The sequence below is a fragment of the Physella acuta genome, unplaced genomic scaffold (assembly GCF_028476545.2).
Source record: "Physella acuta isolate Inbredline_101_S28 unplaced genomic scaffold, ASM2847654v3 ptg000572l, whole genome shotgun sequence".
NCBI classification, from domain to species: Eukaryota; Metazoa; Mollusca; class Gastropoda; family Physidae; genus Physella; species Physella acuta.
In genome coordinates, this window is record NW_026732091.1 from 425,895 (window position 1) to 445,146 (window position 19,252).

Genomic DNA, 19,252 nt, shown 5'->3' on the forward strand with positions numbered 1-19,252 from the left:
CGGCTTTAATGCAAATATATGATGATTTATACAGTTGATCAACAATAATATTCTGTTGCAAAATAGATGAAATAGATGAAAATAATAAGAGACTATAAGTAATTGCAAACAAAAATTAAAGTTTATAAATGTATTTTAAATCATGTAAATTAAAACACTTATTTGTAGCATATTATGCTTAGTAATAGGGATAGTAATGCAAAAATTCATTTAAATTTAACTGACATGATAAAATGTGAATTAGTATTATGTTTGATAACAATTAAATTTTAAAAAAATACATTTAAAATAATATTGATAATAAAAGTATTACAAAAACGTCTGAAATAATATATTTTATGGAGCACATTCAAGCATCTAAGCAAGACCTAAACAACATGTGTTTTAATATATAACATCAAGCTGTGATGATACATAATATAAAAGTAGTAGTATAAAATTATCATATAAATTTTTTTTTTATAATCTTAACTATATTTGATTTACATAGTTGCAAAGTAGTTGGATTGCTTTAGTATATTACTATATTGATAAGTAATTATTAAGTGCATTAAAAAGTACGTAACAAAAAAAAAGATATTTATATTAAGAAATGTGAATTTATCCTTTCTTAATTGAAATACCGTGTGGCAGTTTCTGTGACATTGGCATAAAAAAAGATGAAGTTTTTAGCACTATGTCCATTCACCAATACGTTTTCTATGATGAGTCACGGCTGGCTGGAATCAAGCCAGTGGTTGGAAATCGTAAAATTCTGGTAAGCGATCATATTCATATTCGAAAATGTCGTCCCATAAATTGGCAAATAGCATCAAACATTATGTTAAGAATACTAAACTGATTTGTTTGTTACTACTTATATTTTGATGGTTTTGTTTCAATTAACAAAAAACATCTAAAACCAACACATATGTGCTACAATATTTTTTTTTTTGTAAAATAAAATGACTATATTTTACAAAATAAAGCTAAAGATCGGATCCTTTCTAAAACGTTTACTTAAAAACATAGTTCTAGAAAATAAATATATATAAATGTATTTTTTTTTCTTTAATCATCTACTAAAAGAGTGAAATTTATAGTATGTGATTGTCCTAGCTCTTAAACATTCTTAAGATGCGAAAAAAAAAATGCTTTTGTAGCTAAAAGTATATTTTATTAGGATTGAAAAACACAGTGGTGTAAATTGAAACTTTTGATACTAGTTTTCAACATGAAGTGATTGTTTTGATGTTAATGTATACATTCGCAGAAATACTGTTTTATTTGCTATTTTAGTTGCAAAATGTGGTTAACATAATTTCACAAGGATGTTTACTATAGATATTTTTATGAAGAGATATATTTGAAAAATGGATAGTTATTAATTTATATTTTGAATGGATAATTTTAAATACGAATTTGCTTTTACTACACACATTTAACAATTTTATCTTGTTTAAGGATTATCAAAAGATTTATTTTATATCTTTAAGACTTTTCATATCCACGAACTACACAAGCTTTTATTTTTTTTTAAACCCCTGGTAATAAGTGTTTGTAGTAATACACATATGTTGTTCAATGGAGTCAACATTTATAAACTGCCTGTTATAAACGGGTCTTCTCTCAATAAATCTTCTGCTGATGGCCTTTGTTCTGCCTCAGAAGTAAATGTCTTTTCTAAAAAATCTCTCAGGTTTTTTGACGCTGTGATTGACAGCTCATACTTTGGTTTCTGCAGCATAGCGATTTTAAACAGTACATTGACTGATGCCGTTGTTGAGTTAGGTGGTGATCCAGTTATCATCTCTACAACTGTACTTCCCACACTCCTGTACGAATTTTAAAATATATTATCATATATATTACACAAATGGAATCTATGAAAAGAAAATTGTGCACAATGAAATTAAATATTTTAAAATGCATTATAGATTTAAGAATATTTTTTGTTTACTTATAAAACCTATTGTAACTTAATAATTATTTGAATAAAAAATTCTCACCAAATGTCCAAGCTACAACAATGTTTAAATATTCTCCCTTCAGGGCAGTTAATCATCTCAGGAGCCATATATCGAGTTGTGCCCCTTTCTGCTTCAACACCTTCCTCGTTAAGTATTGTCGACAGGCCAAAGTCTGTTAGCTTAATGTTTGATTCATCCACCATTAGAATATTGGTACCTGTTAAAAATGTGAATAATTATCTCAAAAATTGGTAAGCTCACTCTTTGAAATTGGTTACACTTGTATTAAAAAAGAATAATATTATATTGTAATACCTTTGATGTCCAAATGCAAGATGTTGGTTTCATGTAAGTACTTCACGCCTTCCAGAATTTGAATTGTAAACTGTCTGGTCAAACCTTCATTGAGTCTTGTGTGTTGTTTGATGAACGTTGAGAGAGTGCCCTGTAAATAAAACACAAACATTGTCAGCAAAACTCAACTGACATTTTAATAATTTTCTTACGTGAGTATCGAATAATACAGTGGTTATTTAATAAAGAAATATTGTTTTACCATTTTTATGTACTCCAGAAATAAGATAACATCATTTTCTTTCTTGAGATACCCATGAAACTGGACGATATTTTTGTGTTTCAGTTTAATTAATATCGAAGCCTCTGATTGTAAGCTCTCCTATTAAAAATAAATACATATGTGTACATTTGTAAATATACACGGTCATGTATATATATATATATATATATATATATATATATATATATATATATATATATATATATATATATATACGATGTATATCAGAGAAGTTATTAGAAATAAAATAAATAATTTCTAATATTAAACTTTGTGAAATTAGAGAATCGACTATTTAATGATATGCTACATGTTTACAAGAAACATCACTGCTTTATCATTTTAAAATTTAGCGTAACAAATTTCTATCGCATGTCATCATATGATCGCCCTCATGTACCATCCACTTCTTTTGGTTATTTGGGTCTGCGTGTGTTTTCTTGGGAACAAATGTTTCATCATCTGGTTGGTCTATATCGACAACAAGATGGACGCTACCAAAACCTCCTTGACCTAACGGCGTTGGTTTAATTTCAAATCTCTTTGGGAACTCATCAGACAGCACGATATCTACAGATATTAAAATATAATGTCTATCAAAAATAAACCCTAGACACTTAACAATTAATAAATATTCATTATAATATCATAAGATGATGTTAATTAAATTAGTAATATACTAGCTAAAGACAACTGATATTATAATTAACCTGTTGTAGATGGCAATATTCCTGTTGTACGTCCAGCTGTCCAAAGTATCGAATGTACGTTAGCAGAAAGATCCTCATTATGGCTGTTTATTAAACGTTGTAAATTGCCATTTAAGTCTTTGTCTGTGATGATAATCTCACTTCCTTCTTTATTCCTACATAATCCTCTCAAACATTGCGTCGTAAATATTAGGTCATCAGGATCATCATCATCTGATAGACCACCTGTTAGTAGTTCATACAGTGGAAGCAAATGAACAGCCGTAGCTAAAAGTAGAAAGAAACAATTATGATTACCTCATTCAACTCGTCGTCATTTTGTTCTAAGATTTTAGCCAGCCCTTGAAGCAGCTCAGATCGTAAATATCCATGTAGCATTTTTTTCTTTGTAACATATTGCATTAAAGTTTCCTGTTTTAACATATTAAATACGCACATTGTACAAGTGCAGTATTTTAAAAATATAACATTCTTACGGAAGAGATAACTAAGGTAAAGTTGGTATTAAGACACGTTCTTAATTCTAAGTATAACGTATTTATATTAATTAAAACGCCGATGTAGGGTAACCTGGAGTAATTTCACACACTGGGTAATTCCACATCCTATACACTGAATTGCTTTTTTACTCTCTCGTATACGAAGTATAGAGAAAGTCTTGTAATTGTGCAAAGATATAAATCGATATTTGTGCAAATCTCGACGTTTTACCTCTCCCTGAGTCGGAAAAACATAATTTTTTAATCTTGTCCATATGTCTAGGTGTATTTGTGTGTATGTGTGTCTGTAAACACGGTAACTTGAGTAACGTTACAGCTAGGTGGATGACATTTCATATATTGGTTTTATATCAACGTTCTAGTAACCAGAAGTGGCACTTATTTTACGTTCAATTTTTTCAAAAGCTTATAAATTGAGTACTGTTTGAGATGGATAAATATAATTTCGCTTGTAAGTAAAACATCCAAGTTTATATCTTCCTTCAAAATTTGAGTAATTTCTGTTGACCGGGAGTAGTAAGTAATAACTCCTAATTTTTTGTTATGCTCGTTCATTCACTACTAGTGGGAATCGCAAATAAACTTACGCTGTTATCGACTCCTTAAAAAAACACATGAATTTTTAAAGTATTAATTTTAGTCTTCACTATTATACACCTATTGTTTGCCATTCACTTTGGTTCGCAATTTTTTTTTCCATAAGATACTATTCTATTAATAAAAGTTAAAGTAATTAACAATGGATTAAAAATCATGCCTATATTCCGAGTTGATATTCCGCGTAGTGTTATATAATAATAATCGAGATCATTCCCGGTTTTTTTTATGTTTAATTTAATTTTTTGCTTGTTTTTACACTTGCTGGTTAATTGTTCATTTCGAAAGTGATAATGCCTTGAGTATATATTACTATGTTGTATTGACTTTTATTGACATTATTTTTTTTTCATAAATTAGTTTTATCTTGGGAAAATGAATGTGTGTAATAAGATACAACTTCCTGTCGAAGTCAAAAACTTAATTTATACAAGTATGTATGTTTATAACCTAATTGCTATTTATAATCAACGTTGGTGTTAATTTAATGATAAGAATAAAAACTTCAAGACAGATAAGTGTACACATTATATATGAGCCTATTTTTTACACCATGTGTAATAGTTAAGCAAATTCCATACAATCCATTTAGTTAAATAGTATTTGACATGTTACACTAAACAGTTTAAATCATTACTTTCTGCCTCCGTGTCTGTGGTAGAATCGTCTTCTATAAGCACTCGCAGAAATGTTGCAATCATTGATGTGTCTTCTTCTTTAAACTCCATGTTTTGAATTACCTAGTGAACATTAACATGCATTAGATTTTATAAAGGGATCTTAATTTGAAAGGATAAACGTAGTCTATTGTAGTATTTAAAACTAAAATATGTAGTACTTTCAAATGTAAGTTACATTTTATTCAACAATTAGTAAAAAAATATGAATACACAAGATACACTAGCTGGTTGAAAGGTGGAAGTGACGAGCACTTGTTTAGTAAGGTAGCAAAATAGTATAAGTGAGGAGAGCTCTAACTCAGGTATCTTTACTTTCCCTAACCTAAATCACGTACCAATCAGAGAGCCGGGTGGCCCAATGAACGTCCTGTAAGCTAGCAGAAGAAAATAAATTAGAAGGATGAGAGGACGCCTGATATACAGGGGACCGTTGGGAAACTTTAGGTGCCCATCCGTGCTCTACTGGTGGAGACCCGGATTCAGTCAACGATTATACTAGTCCATTGTTTGAAAAAGTGCGTTTTGTCATTTACTTACATTGTATGTGTTGTTTACTGAGAAAAATTTCTTCGCTCCCTTCCTTCTGGCAATGGTATATAAAACGGCAACAACTCGACCAATGATGAAATTAGATTGGGAGTTCTGTAATTTTAAACATTGACATTCATTTAATTATTTGCGATCACAACTAATGGTTTGAAAAGATGTTAATGTATATCAAGTCAGCAGACCATCATTTAGTCCTTTGACAATATAAATCAATTATAACACCAAATTGTTGTCGGGGAAATAAACGAAGAGGAAGGTACACCGCTAAGCATCATCAGTACATTATCAGTAAAATTATAATTCAACGAAATGACAGTCTAACTAATAGTTTATGCAATTTTGGAAAACGACAACAACAAAAAAAAAACACAATGCATTCCTGTTGACAAGAAAGCTAAAAATTAGTGGAATCCGACTTTGGAGCGAGGGTTGCAGATGTGTTTCATATATAGGTCACCTAGGCATGTGTGCACGTTGTAGTAACCTTATTGGGGTTAACTAAAGCGTTCGATAAAATATACAGATGTAAATGATATAGCAAGACACACACTTATTAAACATCTGACTGCTCTCTCTTTAGTTAAACTGGGTTTTGACAAGAACAAGTTAAACAAGAATATAAAGAGTTGTCTTAAAGTAAATCTATGCTCTGATCTCGGCAAATAAATAACATGTGTACTTAAGGCAATCTTTATACAATAGACGTAAATTAATAAATAACCATTAATCTGAAAATATTAGGTAATAAAAAATAAGGATGTATGTAATTATTTTTTTTTGTGAAACTTAGGTATTTGACTTACTTTCATTCATCAATAAAAGCAAAAAAATGTAAAAGAAATAATTAGGTATGTTATGAATAGAAATGAAAGCAAATTACTAAGTACGTATTTAAAAAATGCTATCAATAAATTACTATACCTGCACGTTTTTATGATAGATGAGGAAATCTGTAAATGTCTTTACAGCGTCCTTCTCGGCCAAAATCTACAATTACATATTGAATAAACTTCTAAAGAACTTCTTTCTTTTTGTTTTGTCCAATTAACATAAAAAAATTCTTTTTTAACTGTGTAACTCTGGTGTTTAATATACATTTAAAAAAAAATTATCGTGCAATAATTACCAAAGCAAACTCTGCACTTTTATTACTACCGACCATCAACAGATTCATCATATCACGAATTAAAGACAAAGTAAAACCTGGTGCTGTTGTATCAAGAAGATTTTCATCTTTTAAACATCTCCATGTAATATCTGTAACGACAATGCATCAAGAAAGTGCTTCATTTTTTCTTTTACTTTTATTAGTTTCTTACTCTGATTTTGATCGTTTAACCGTTGAGCTAAAATTATTTATTATGTTATAATCCATAAATTCTAATTTTGGTTTTCAGTGGAGTGTACGCCTCTGAACGAAGTACTAGTGTAATTATAGGTGTTATTGTAGGGATAGAGATTGGCATAGGGATATTTGTCTGTTTATAAATATGTTTGAGTTTCGGTTCCAGTCAAACATGTCATATGGCGACTTATAAATGCCTGAATGTAAAACTACTTCATGAACCAACACAAATTCATACATAAATTTAGCTCATAACTGCTATGCGACTACTTTAAACATTTTGAACATGTTTTATTTAAGCCAGAGAATAAATGATGCTTAAAAGCGAGTTCAGATACTTGTGTTAGGGTTTGAGAATTTCTGTCTAGACAGGAACCATATTGGCACGAGACATTTTTTCAGGAGTCCTGATGACAGAAGCCTATTTGTCGTGAGTCTAATTGACGGGGTCTGTTTGTTACGTCCCTTGCATGTCCCTTGCTTGTGTGTAAGTGTTGTGTGCTTGAACGACAGGTAACCCCCCCCCCTTTAGTATGGTTGTAGCCCTTGGTTGAGTGTGGTTACATGGAGCGAGAGGTGTTCACGTCAGGTGTGTCAGTTGACAGGTGTCAGAGCGTGTGCCAGTGTGTGAAGCAGTTAGTTGTAGTGTGGCTGTGGACGTGGAACGTGGTGTTGAGTATTCTTATTTATGTTGTACACCCCATTTGATCTTTTATTATTTATTACTGAATACATATATATATATATATATATATATATATATATATATATATATATATATATATATACATATATATATAATATCGTATTATTATTATTATATTTATAGAAGGTTAGTGTTATCTACTGTTGTATACGTTGTATTTGTCTGTTGCTATATATACCCCTTGACAGAAGAACCCAACAGGGTCCATTTCTCACTGGCGTTTTGACGGATCGGCTATACGGGGCTATTTCGTCGGGGCTATTTCGTCGGGGCCATTTTGATAATGAAACGTTACATCATAAATGTTGCATATAAAAGGGATAAATTTGAAATTCAGATTCGCTGTCATCAACAAAACATTAACTTTTTTTTACTAAGTCAAATAAACCGGAATCTGTCTAGTGCTATATGTTTTCCACACAATATTCCATCTTCAACATAGTCAGTAGCTTAATTAACATACAAGTAGCAACAGTCAGTGACTTAACATACAAGTAGCAACAGTCATTGACTTACCATACAAGTAGCAACTGTCAGTGACTTAACATACAAGTAGCAACTGTCAGTGACTTAACATTCAAGTAGCAACTGTCAGTGACTTAACATACAAGTAGCAACAGTCATTGACTTGACATACAAGTAGCAACATGCTAGTAACATCTGCAAGGTTGTAGTGAGGGTCCTAAACATCCGGCTGTTCCTTTTGTCGGTCTTGTTACACAGCTTTTACTAAATTAAGACTGCAAGCTGAAAAACTAAATTACCCGCATAGTTAAGATCTAAGAGTAATGTGAAAAACTTCAGATTATCTTCCTCTTTTAGAACATCGTAAATTGTCTTCAAACATCTCTGACATATGAAGAAATGTAACGCGTCAAAGTCTCTCATGTTAGAAAACTCCGACATAACATCAGAAACAAATTCCTGTAAATCATCATAGCTTGGTTTCTGTAAATAAAAACAACAATATTTTTAACATGATTGTAGTTACATATGTGTAATATATTGTATCGAATTCTTTATCAAATACATGTAATTCAAGAGAGAGTTGTTAACGAATGAGATCGATAAATACGTCGGATATTTGAGTCTAAAAAGGCAAACTACTCAAGCGCAAATAACAGATCCCATGCAACTGATAATATTCAAATCAAAACGCCTCACGGTCGTTGGCTTACACCAATGTTAATAGCTACTTTTTAAACTCAGATTTCCCTATGGATGTATGTCTGGGAACGAATTTACATATATGTTATGATAGGTTATAAATATCTATCATGGCGTCTCCACCTCTCCCCCCTTCTTGCTACCCCACAGGTAACGGTACACACCTGGACCTGAGTCCAGCGGTATTGTAAGGCTGACCGGGCCTCGACCTCAGACTGCGGTCGTGAGGGCGGAGCCTGAGTCATGTGACCTGTTGCGTAGGGACGCCACAGAACGGTCACTCTACCTTCCCTCCCCCCTTTCGGATGTACACGTTTTTGGTGCTAAGGCAATAGCCATTATTACATTATACTTATGTTTGTGCTAAGGTACTTGTTATCTACACAGAAATTAACTTAAGTTTTCGCAACGTGTGTAGAGGATTATGTGGCTTCATTTGAAGGTACCAGACACTTACTTTTATTAACTGCACTGTTATAAATTAATAAATAAGTATGAAATGGGTATATAACAATGTATGAATGAAAAGAATATTTTTTAGTAATGTTTATAGTAGGCCCTATGTCAGGCTAATGTAAATGTATTATCTTGGTCACAATAGTAAAATTGTATGTGTCTGAATAAAAGTGTATATCACAAAGATGTTAGGAAGTTTGTCAAATGTATTTTACAGCCGGCCAGCATGGGGCTAAAGAGACGCCACAGAGGTCCTTCTGTGAGCAATGGGCCCACCAGGGGTGGAACTACAGTGCCGCCAGACCCCGCAATGCGGGGGGGGGGGGGGGGCACGCCATTTAGGGACCCACAGCCGATAAATAATCATAAGACAATAATTCTACAAAGCGTTCATGTTTTATATTCTTTTGGCAGACTAATAATTATTATAAAGAGGACCAATAGCGCAAATTAAAAATAATGATTTTCTCAAAACACACTAATGCACTTACACATATGATATGATGTAGTAATTTGGTTTAATTAAAAAAAAAATTCTAAACCCGAACAGGCCAGTAATCAGTATCCTATGTTCATATTTTGTGCTTGCATATAAATATATATATATATATATATATATATATATATATATATATATATATATATATATATATATATATACATATGTATGTATATATATATATATATATATATATATATATATATATATATATATATATATATATATATATATATATATATATATATATATATATATATATATATAATGGGGGGAGGGGCTATAAAATTTTTGCGGGTGGCCCTTTTTTTCTAGTTCCGCCACTGGTGCCCACGCCGCCCTGATGACGAGTCACCATTTCAGGCTAATCTAACTTTGCTCCTTTATATATTACTCTATGTTAACCTTCATGTATTAAAATCTAAATAAGTGTTTAACCTTTGCAATGTGTTAATTATTGACTTGTATTGTTACACACTTTTCACTGAACCAAGTATTGGCAACCAGTCAATAATAAAAACATTACATTAATAAAACGCATTATTACGTATTAAGGGACCTCTTGTCTAACGAGACAAACGATAGGCCAAACAAGCAATTGTGTAGCTGCGACTACATATATATACATATATATATATATATATATGCAAAGTTAACTTGACGCGGGTGTAAATAACACTTCCATATAGGGTGCAATACGATCTGAACAAGAGACCAAATCAAACATTAAGACCGCTTAGACTGGGAATAATAATCACATTCTAATTAAACAACAATGAGACACAGGTAAAATACATCATTGATTAAATGATAATGAAGGGGCGGCTTAAGTGGCCGAGATCCATCATGAAGAACAACGAATGCCACGCGGCTACTCTATGACATAATCTTCAAATGACCATTAGAAACCTTGATTCATGACAGGTAATGTTTAAAATATTAAAGCAGACACTTTTAATAAAAATTTAAGAACATGAATCGAAAGCTTAAAGTCAAAACTACAAAATGTTAAAAAAGTTACATTGCTATATTTACAGGACGAGAACCAGAACAACAACCACAAACTAGATACAACACACACACAAAAGATATCAGTCTACAGTAATTATGAACCTTAAACACTGAGGAAATAAAATCCGACTCTTTAAAATTTCAGGAGAATACCTGACCAACAGAATAATTGTGTGAGATCAATTATGGTATTCTATGATTTCGGGTGATCTCGCTCACTGACGTTGATATAAAGGGGTACGTACGGTTGAGCGGTGTGCCTCGATAATGAATTTAAGCTGTTACTATATCATTTCGTTTGTGGGTTACCCATGTATTTTGTTGGCGTCCTGTGTTATTCAAGTAGTTCAATGTACTGAACTATTTCAACTGTTGAGATCTTATTCATTGTTTCAACCTGAATGGACTATATTTGTTGTAAATAAAATGACAAGTTAAGCTCGAAAATATACTGTTACATTTCTATAACGAACCCACAAACACATGGACGGGGGGAATAACAGGGAAATAACAGATACGGGGTAATACGTCATGGTTATTGTTGGAAGGGGCAAATACTTGGGTGGAAAGAATTGACAGAGGTATCATGTCATGTCATGTTTGCTTGGCGTCCCTGCTGGGACATAGGCCGCTGACAAGAGCTTTCCAGACGTTTCTGTCCAGGGCTAGTCTCTTCAACTGTGCCCAGGTGTATCCAATCTTCTTGGTGTCTTCTTCCAGGTCACGTCTCCAGGTCTTTCTTGATCTGCCCCTCTTCCTCCTGCCCTGTGAATTCCAGGTGAGGGCCTGTCTTGTTATGCTGGATACAGGCTTCCTGAGTGTGTGGCCAATCCATTTCCATTTTCTCTGGAGGATCTCTACTTCAACTGGCAGTTCATTTTTCCGTTGCCATAGAACATCATTTCTGATGGTTTTAGGCCAGCGAATTCGCAGGATCTTTCTAAGGCATACGTTTATAAATGATTGTATTTTCTTCTTATTTATATCAGTTATTCTCCATGTCTCGGCTCCATAGAGTAAAACATGTTTTACTAGTGTGTAGAAGATCCGGATTTTTATTCCAAGTGTTAAATCTCCCAAACCCCAAACGTTTTTTAGTTGGTTGAAGACTGCTCTTGCTATACCCGTCCTTATTTTTATGTCTGCTTGTGTCCCACCCTGCTTATCAACAATACTTTCAAGGTAGGTGAATCTATCCACTTCTTCTAGGGCTTCTTCTGCCAGTATTATAGGGTGGCACCCCGTAGTGTCTCAACAATTTCCACATTGACTGCCTATCCAGGCTATCTAAGGCCTTCTCGTAGTCTATGAAATTAGTATAGAGAGATGAGTTCCACTCTTGGGTCTGTTCAATGATGATGCGCAGGGTAGCAATTTGGTCTATGCATGACCTTTCCTTCCTAAAGCCCGCCTGTTGATCTCGAAGCTGGGGGTCTATCGCTTCCTTCATTCTGTTTAATAATATTCTGTTGAAGACTTTGCCTGGGATGGACAAAAGTGTTATCCCTCTATAGCTAGAGCATGCACTAAGATCGCCTTTCTTTGGAAGCTTTATGAGTAGTCCCTCCTTCCACTCCTCTGGTATTTGTTCATCTTCCCAGATTTTCTTGAAGACTGTGTGTAGCAGTGTGGTGCTAGTTTCTATATCTGCTGTCAGTGCTTCTGCCGGTATATCATCTATTCCTGGAGCCGAACGCCCCCCACGATCAAGCTGGGTACCAGGCGGTAGGACTTCCGCGACTAGTAGGGGGGGGGGGGGAGGAAAGCCCGGTAAGAGCCGACGGAGAAGCGACCGACGTGTAGCAATTACACCGACAATAAACGACTTGCTACTACCACCATGTGTCGGAGTTTGCTACACTGCGACCTGCCTGGCTAATGGAAGTCAAACTTCTGAGCCGGTTTTCGTATATATATATATATATATATATATATATATATATATATATATATATATATATATATATATATATATATATATATATAGAGAGAGAGAGAGAGAGAGAGAGAGAGAGAGAGAGAGTTTAAACTTGTGGGTTACTATTATGTTTTGGTTGCGTATTTAACGTAAGTCAATTTGTTAGACGCTGCTTTGAAAAAATAGTTTTACAAACATTTGTGAACATTGTAACATCACAATATAAATGACTATTATAATGTATCATAAAGTGAAATCAGATGAGAAATATAAAATGAGTAATATGACAAACATGATAGGCATTTTACTGTCAATATCCTAAATTAGATTTAGTTGCCGTTCAGAAGGCAATATGGACTAGAAATACATAAATTATAATAGTTAATGTAATATTAGACCTACACAGAATATAACATGGGTTGTACTACAGTGTTCTCCAAGTCTATATTATACTTAAAGTCTGTATTACAATGGTAACTCTGTTTTAATGTTATTCTACCACCCAGGGTAGAAATGAAAAAAAAAAATAGAAATTTAGAAACTTGTCCTTTCGCGGCTTTTTAAGGATACAAAATATACATGTTTTCGACTAAAAACAATTTTGCTCATAAAATTTTTATTTTTTAGTTCAGTACTAATACCTTTTATCCATCTAACCCGAGCATTCTGAACTTCTACAGCCCACGGATATTCTTTTATTTGGATGTGAAACAGGGTACCCTCCAGCAAATGTTACACTACTACGCCGACAGCGGCTATTTTCGAGCGGGTATTACATTATTTATTGCCCGCGGGGAAACATAAACTTTACAGCAATCTAAGGGCCAAGCACTAGTGTCCTAAAAATAAGTGGGATAAAAGTTGTTTTCTACAAAGTAAAGTTTGATATCAATCCCCATATAAGGACATGCACGTAAAAGTAATGAATGGGAAAAGATGCATTGATACGGTTGACCAATCATATTATAGTACAGTAAATCAAAATAATTCACGATAGGTGGCAACTAACCACGTGTGCCAGGCAGCCATCTTGTTTCTAGATTTTAAAAAAAACGATCGCCCGTCTTCGTTTGTTTACTTTTTGCATATACTTTTCTGTTTTAAAATTATACAACATTTAGGTTAATTATTAAAACTTTGCCAAGAAGTGCACTGTTTATTATCATTGGAACACTATTAAACATTGTTTGGTACGCTTTATGCAAAGCTGAAACAATGCGTCATGGACATGTCTGTCAGTTTGATGAATGTGCTGTCCATCCCCTTTACCCCTTCATCCCCTTCTCGCTATTCAACCAACGGCCAGTTTATAATAATTTTACACTATGCTGTGGTAGGTTTGAGCGCATTCATCAGACTTTACATCGGACTGTAAACGACACATGTGTTAATGTGTATGCCCTTCGGTCCGTGAAGGGTGTGCTAGCTACTGATGTAAATACTAGATGGGATAGCACGGAAATCTAGTGCTTGACCTTATCTACACAGATGTTATTCACGGTTCGATAAACATACGTAATCTATGCCTCATTGGATCTCCAACGGTTGAGGTGTGGGATTAGCCTTAAGCGCTGTACCCAGTAGGTTATCATCATAAGGCAATAAACTTGTGTAACCTACAATTTATGTGGGGATAGTTATTGTATTGAAGTGAGAAGACCGGCAAACAAACAAAACCTCATCTGGTTTGATGCTAGCTGTTCTCAGAATAACACTCGATTGATAGGATAGTTATTAATTCATAACCTTTGTATACATAGTTTCTGTTTACACAGAAAAATCTGCCTAAAACTTACAACATAAATCACTTAGACAAATGGTTCTTCCACATATAACAAGACGTATGTTTTCTCTGTGATCCATAAAAGGAAACGCACAGTGTCTTTTAGTTTTTACCGCCCTTCTTTTCTCAACTTTGCATGTTTACTAAAAATAAAACATTCAAATCGCTAAGGCTTTGGAATCCTTTTTCATACAAGACTGAAACATTCCATTTAGCATCATACCTTCTACAAAACAAAGTTTTTACATTACGTTCACTACAAAAAGCCTACTTTAGGCAATATTGATATGTATGTAGCACCACCCATTAATTTTTGTACATAAATGTACGTAAAAATTTGTATTAGAAATAGAGTACGAGCTATCGCAATAAATATGCATAGACATGTATAGTTTTGATTTAGAAATCTAAATCTTTTATCATCTTTTAAAAATCTTTTACGAAAATCAAGTCATTAGAGGTTTTAAGGTTTTAAAAGGTGTTAGTTTTCACACCTTTTCGCGGTTTCCTTGGCAACCAGTAGTAGTATATTAGGTCCCTTTTGGGTATTATGGGTGAGCAGGAGCAGGAGGTGGAGGTGAAGGTGGAACAAAGGATATATAGGAAAATACTCCCCCACCTGGGGGACCCGCAGGAACAATGACATATAGTAAAATACTCACCCACCAGGGTGAGGCGAAGGAGCCGCAGGAACAACGAGATATAGTAAAATACTCCCTGGGGGAGGTGGAGGGACACCGACATATAGTAAAATACTCCCCCGCCTGGGGGGAGGTGGATGGTGAGGGTTAAACATGTTATATAGTAAAATACTCCCCCACCTGGTGGTGGGGGATGCGGAGGGTGAGGAGCCGCAGGAACAATGAGATATAGTAAAATACTCCCCCACCTGGTGGTGGGGGAGGTGGTGGGGAAGTAGGTCAGTAGGTCACCACCGGTGACCTTGTGACGTAATCAGTCACCTTGTGACGTAATTAGTGACCTTGTGACGTAATCAGTGACAAAGTTAAGTAATTTTAATGCGTTTTTTAATTAGTTTGTTTATATTGTGTAAATTTTTATTAACGAGTTACGTAATTTGATTATTTGTTTGTATGTTTATTTTGTTTAAATTGTTTGTTTACTTGTTGTTTAATTACTTTGTTTATATTGTGTAATTTTTATTACGTAACTCGTAAATACATGTATTTTGTGTTTATGAGTTATATAAAGAGTAAAAAACTACATACCTGTTCATTGTGAGCGAGAACTACAATCTTTACATAACAATCGAAGGACCTGTTTTATAAAACAATATATATAGACATAGTAAATGCAATATGATTAAACTGACTACTTATATGTTTCTGTGTTTGTTTCTTTTTTTTTAATCGATATGCTGAAAAACTATTTAGGTACTTGATTGGCATTATGTGAAAAGAGGGATGTAGTGATGTAGGCTATATAAATAGACACAAAGATACATCTGACATATTGATCATGATCCTTCTCGAGATTGGCCTAAATTTGATGTCGACAGTGGAGTAAAATCAAACTTGAACTTTTTGTTGGACAATAGATAATTAGTTAATGATCAGAGGGTGATATAGTGATATTGTTAAGGACAATGTCCTGTTCCCAGATTGAATACGGTTGCTTGTCAGGATGAACGGGTTGATCTCGTGGTATTTGTGAACTGATACATTTATAGTAGACCCAATTGACATTAGGATTAAAGGTTTGTTTGTCTGTCTGTACCTTATTTTTGAGAAAATATACATATTTTTAATGCTGTCTTTAGAGTGCAGTAAAACTCATGTAGGGCTATTTGACGTATATGAGGCGATGTATTTAATTTGTAATTTTAGTTATTTTGCATATTTAATTTTTGAGACTTTATTTAATAGTAAATTGTAATTTTTAGCTTTACAATTGAAAATGTTTAGACATCTTACTTTAAACAATACAAATTACTTACTTCTTAAAATTCTGGAATTCTATATTGTATAGTTCACTGACTGTTGAGTCGCTCAGTTGTGTTTTGGTGTCATTTTCTACATCTTGTTTTAATGCTAGGTATTTGATACGACACATGACTTATTAATATATTTCTATTTAGAATACACATTTAAATTTTGAAATTATGATCTCCACATTTAAATACCAAACTATACTTTTAGCTTGATGATAATAAACAAATCATTAAAAAAACAATTGCATTTTCTCTTGTATCTGTTTAAAATGATTCTAACTTTGTCCAGTAATTTATATATGCAATCGTTTAAGTTTGGACATCGCCGTTAACACTCCAGTTAGTATACAATCACGTTTATGACACACAATTTATAAGTCATCATGACATTGAAAAGAGGGACATGTAAAAGAAGAACTGGGACAGTAATGTCATTTTTTAAAAACAGTAAATGGTTTGTAGTTTCAATAAATACAATGTAGGATAAATAATTGACTATAAAAATGAAACTATTTCATTAAAATAACAACTTAATATGATATACTAAAGGGCTTGAGTGTGTAACGTACATCTTGTCTCACTTCTCACCAAAGCTAGTTTGTGGCATAGTATTTGTTATAAATCTTAGTTGTTAATAAGCCCAAAACGTACACGAATAATGCAATTACATAATTACAGAACGTACTCTAATACAAGGATAGAAAAGATAACACAAATGTTCACCGTATTTTAAGGATTGTGAAAATACAAAAAAAATTTTAGGCACTTCTCTATGCAGATCAAACTAACAATCAGCTTAAGCTGGAAACAAGTTATTAAAAGAGATTCATCTTTAGTTTCATGTTTAATGCGGATACATCAACATTTAGCTGCACAGTTTCCGAAATTATGAAGAGTCCCAATTCTCCATGGTCCCACTACTCTACCTCATATATCCACTAGCTCTTACCCGTGCTTCGCTACGGTATGATGCTCCGGAATAAAAGTATTAAATGATTGAAGATAATCGTACATTATATAAAACAGCTGCACGTTTAAAATTCTTGTGAAATAAACATTTATTTCTCAATAGTAGGTATTAAAAAGCAGGGGAAATTTTAGAGAAAGCACAACAACACACACGATACCATAACACCCAAACCAAACCCACACCATCAACCCACCTCCACTACATTTCCACCTCCGGTTTAGATTATACAGTGATGTACGAGTCGATATATTTTTAAATATCCGGGTTAAGAGAAACATAAATGCATTAAACACTATAGAGATTATACATTTGAATCAATAATAAGGTATTGTTTGCAGATTTGCATCAACTGTTAAATGCTCATATAGATATAACCGAAAACTTTACGGTGCTGAGCATGTTCGTATGCAATTTGGTCTACATTGTGTATGCGTGTGATGTATACGGGTGGTTGACTGAGGGTTTCAATGTCTATGTAGTAGAGTAAAAGTAAAGTTCACTTAAATAACTGACGTTCTTTGGGGCAATTGAAGTGGTACCTAACACACAATAGGGAAATTCATCGCAGCTAGGCATAGTGCTAGACACTATCTCTTTAAATACTTAAATCATAGATTCAGTTGAAATGCACTTCATTGACAGGATTGCAAGACAACTTTATGTATATGTATATATATATATATATATATATATATATATATATATATATATATATATATATATATATATATATATATATATATATATATATATATATATATATATATATATATATATTTATTTATATATATATATATATATATATATATATATATATATATATATATATATATATATATATATATATATATATATATATATATACTTCATCGCATGAGAAGTAAATGTGTGTCGCGCTTCTCTTCTTGATGACATACAAACGTTTTGAAAATATATTAAATGTACTGCTTACCTTGTAAAATTAATTTACAAAAAAGTTTTAACTGGAATTTAAAATTCAGTTCACTACAATTTTCGTCGACAAAAATAGATATTTTTTTCATTGTATTATAGAGTTTGTGTTCAAAAGCTTGAAATAATATACCTAATAAATACAGTGCCATACTATTATTCCTATTAAATGGTATTGGACTTAAATCGCTTGATTTTTCATGTTCTTGCATTAGAAGATCTTCTTTAAGCAATAATTGTAGAATGTTATCATGACCTTTTTTTGAAGCAAGCATTAAAGCATCTCGTCCATCTTCATCCACGCGTTTAATATCAGCTCCGCCGTTGATAAGTAACTCTACTATTTTGTCATGTCCATTCTTTGAAGCAAGCATTAAAGCATCCCATCCCTTTGTATCCACACGATTAATATCAGCTCCGCCGTTGATAAGCAACTCTACTACTTTGCCGTGTGAATTACGTGATGCAATCATTAAAGCATCCCATCCTTTGTTATTAACAAGATTAATATCAGCTCCGCTGTTGATAAGTAACTCTACTATTTTGTCATGTCCATTCTCTAAAGCAAGCATTAAAGCATCCCTTCCATCTGTATCCACACGATTAATATCAGCTCCTCCGTTGATAAGTAACTCTACTATTTTGTCATGTCCATTTCTTGATGCAATCATTAAAGCATCCCATCCACACTTGGTTACACGATTAATATCAGCTCCGCTGTTGATAAGCAACTCTACTACTTTGCCGTGTGAATAACGTGAAGAAAGCATTAAAGCATCCCATCCATCTCTATCCACACGATTAATATCAGCTCCGGCGGTGATAAGTAACTCTACTATTTTGTCATGTCCATTTCTTGATGCAATCATTAAAGCATCCCATCCATAGTTGATTACACGATTAATATCAGCTCCGCCGTTGATAAGCAACTCT

The 19,252-nt window shown here is 33.1% G+C and overlaps 1 protein-coding gene across 1 annotated transcript in view; it reads right to left on the reverse strand.

Annotated features, from left to right (window-relative positions):
• Positions 1 to 290: 290 nt before the first annotated feature.
• LOC131946845 (dual specificity protein kinase shkB) overlaps positions 291 to 19,252 on the reverse strand; it is a 44,083-nt gene continuing 25,121 nt past the window's right edge. Inside the window, exons 4-16 of the mRNA XM_059307817.1 lie at positions 16,405 to 16,498; positions 15,677 to 15,725; positions 8,378 to 8,561; positions 6,689 to 6,819; positions 6,484 to 6,549; positions 5,551 to 5,655; positions 4,971 to 5,073; positions 3,237 to 3,503; positions 2,927 to 3,096; positions 2,506 to 2,625; positions 2,265 to 2,394; positions 1,989 to 2,166; positions 291 to 1,814 (exon numbers count right to left, since the gene is read on the reverse strand). Of these exons, the coding sequence (XP_059163800.1) occupies positions 1,577 to 1,814; positions 1,989 to 2,166; positions 2,265 to 2,394; positions 2,506 to 2,625; positions 2,927 to 3,096; positions 3,237 to 3,503; positions 4,971 to 5,073; positions 5,551 to 5,655; positions 6,484 to 6,549; positions 6,689 to 6,819; positions 8,378 to 8,561; positions 15,677 to 15,725; positions 16,405 to 16,498 (1,835 nt within the window). The 3' untranslated portion in view covers positions 291 to 1,576. The remainder of the gene's footprint in view (positions 1,815 to 1,988; positions 2,167 to 2,264; positions 2,395 to 2,505; positions 2,626 to 2,926; positions 3,097 to 3,236; positions 3,504 to 4,970; positions 5,074 to 5,550; positions 5,656 to 6,483; positions 6,550 to 6,688; positions 6,820 to 8,377; positions 8,562 to 15,676; positions 15,726 to 16,404; positions 16,499 to 19,252) is intronic.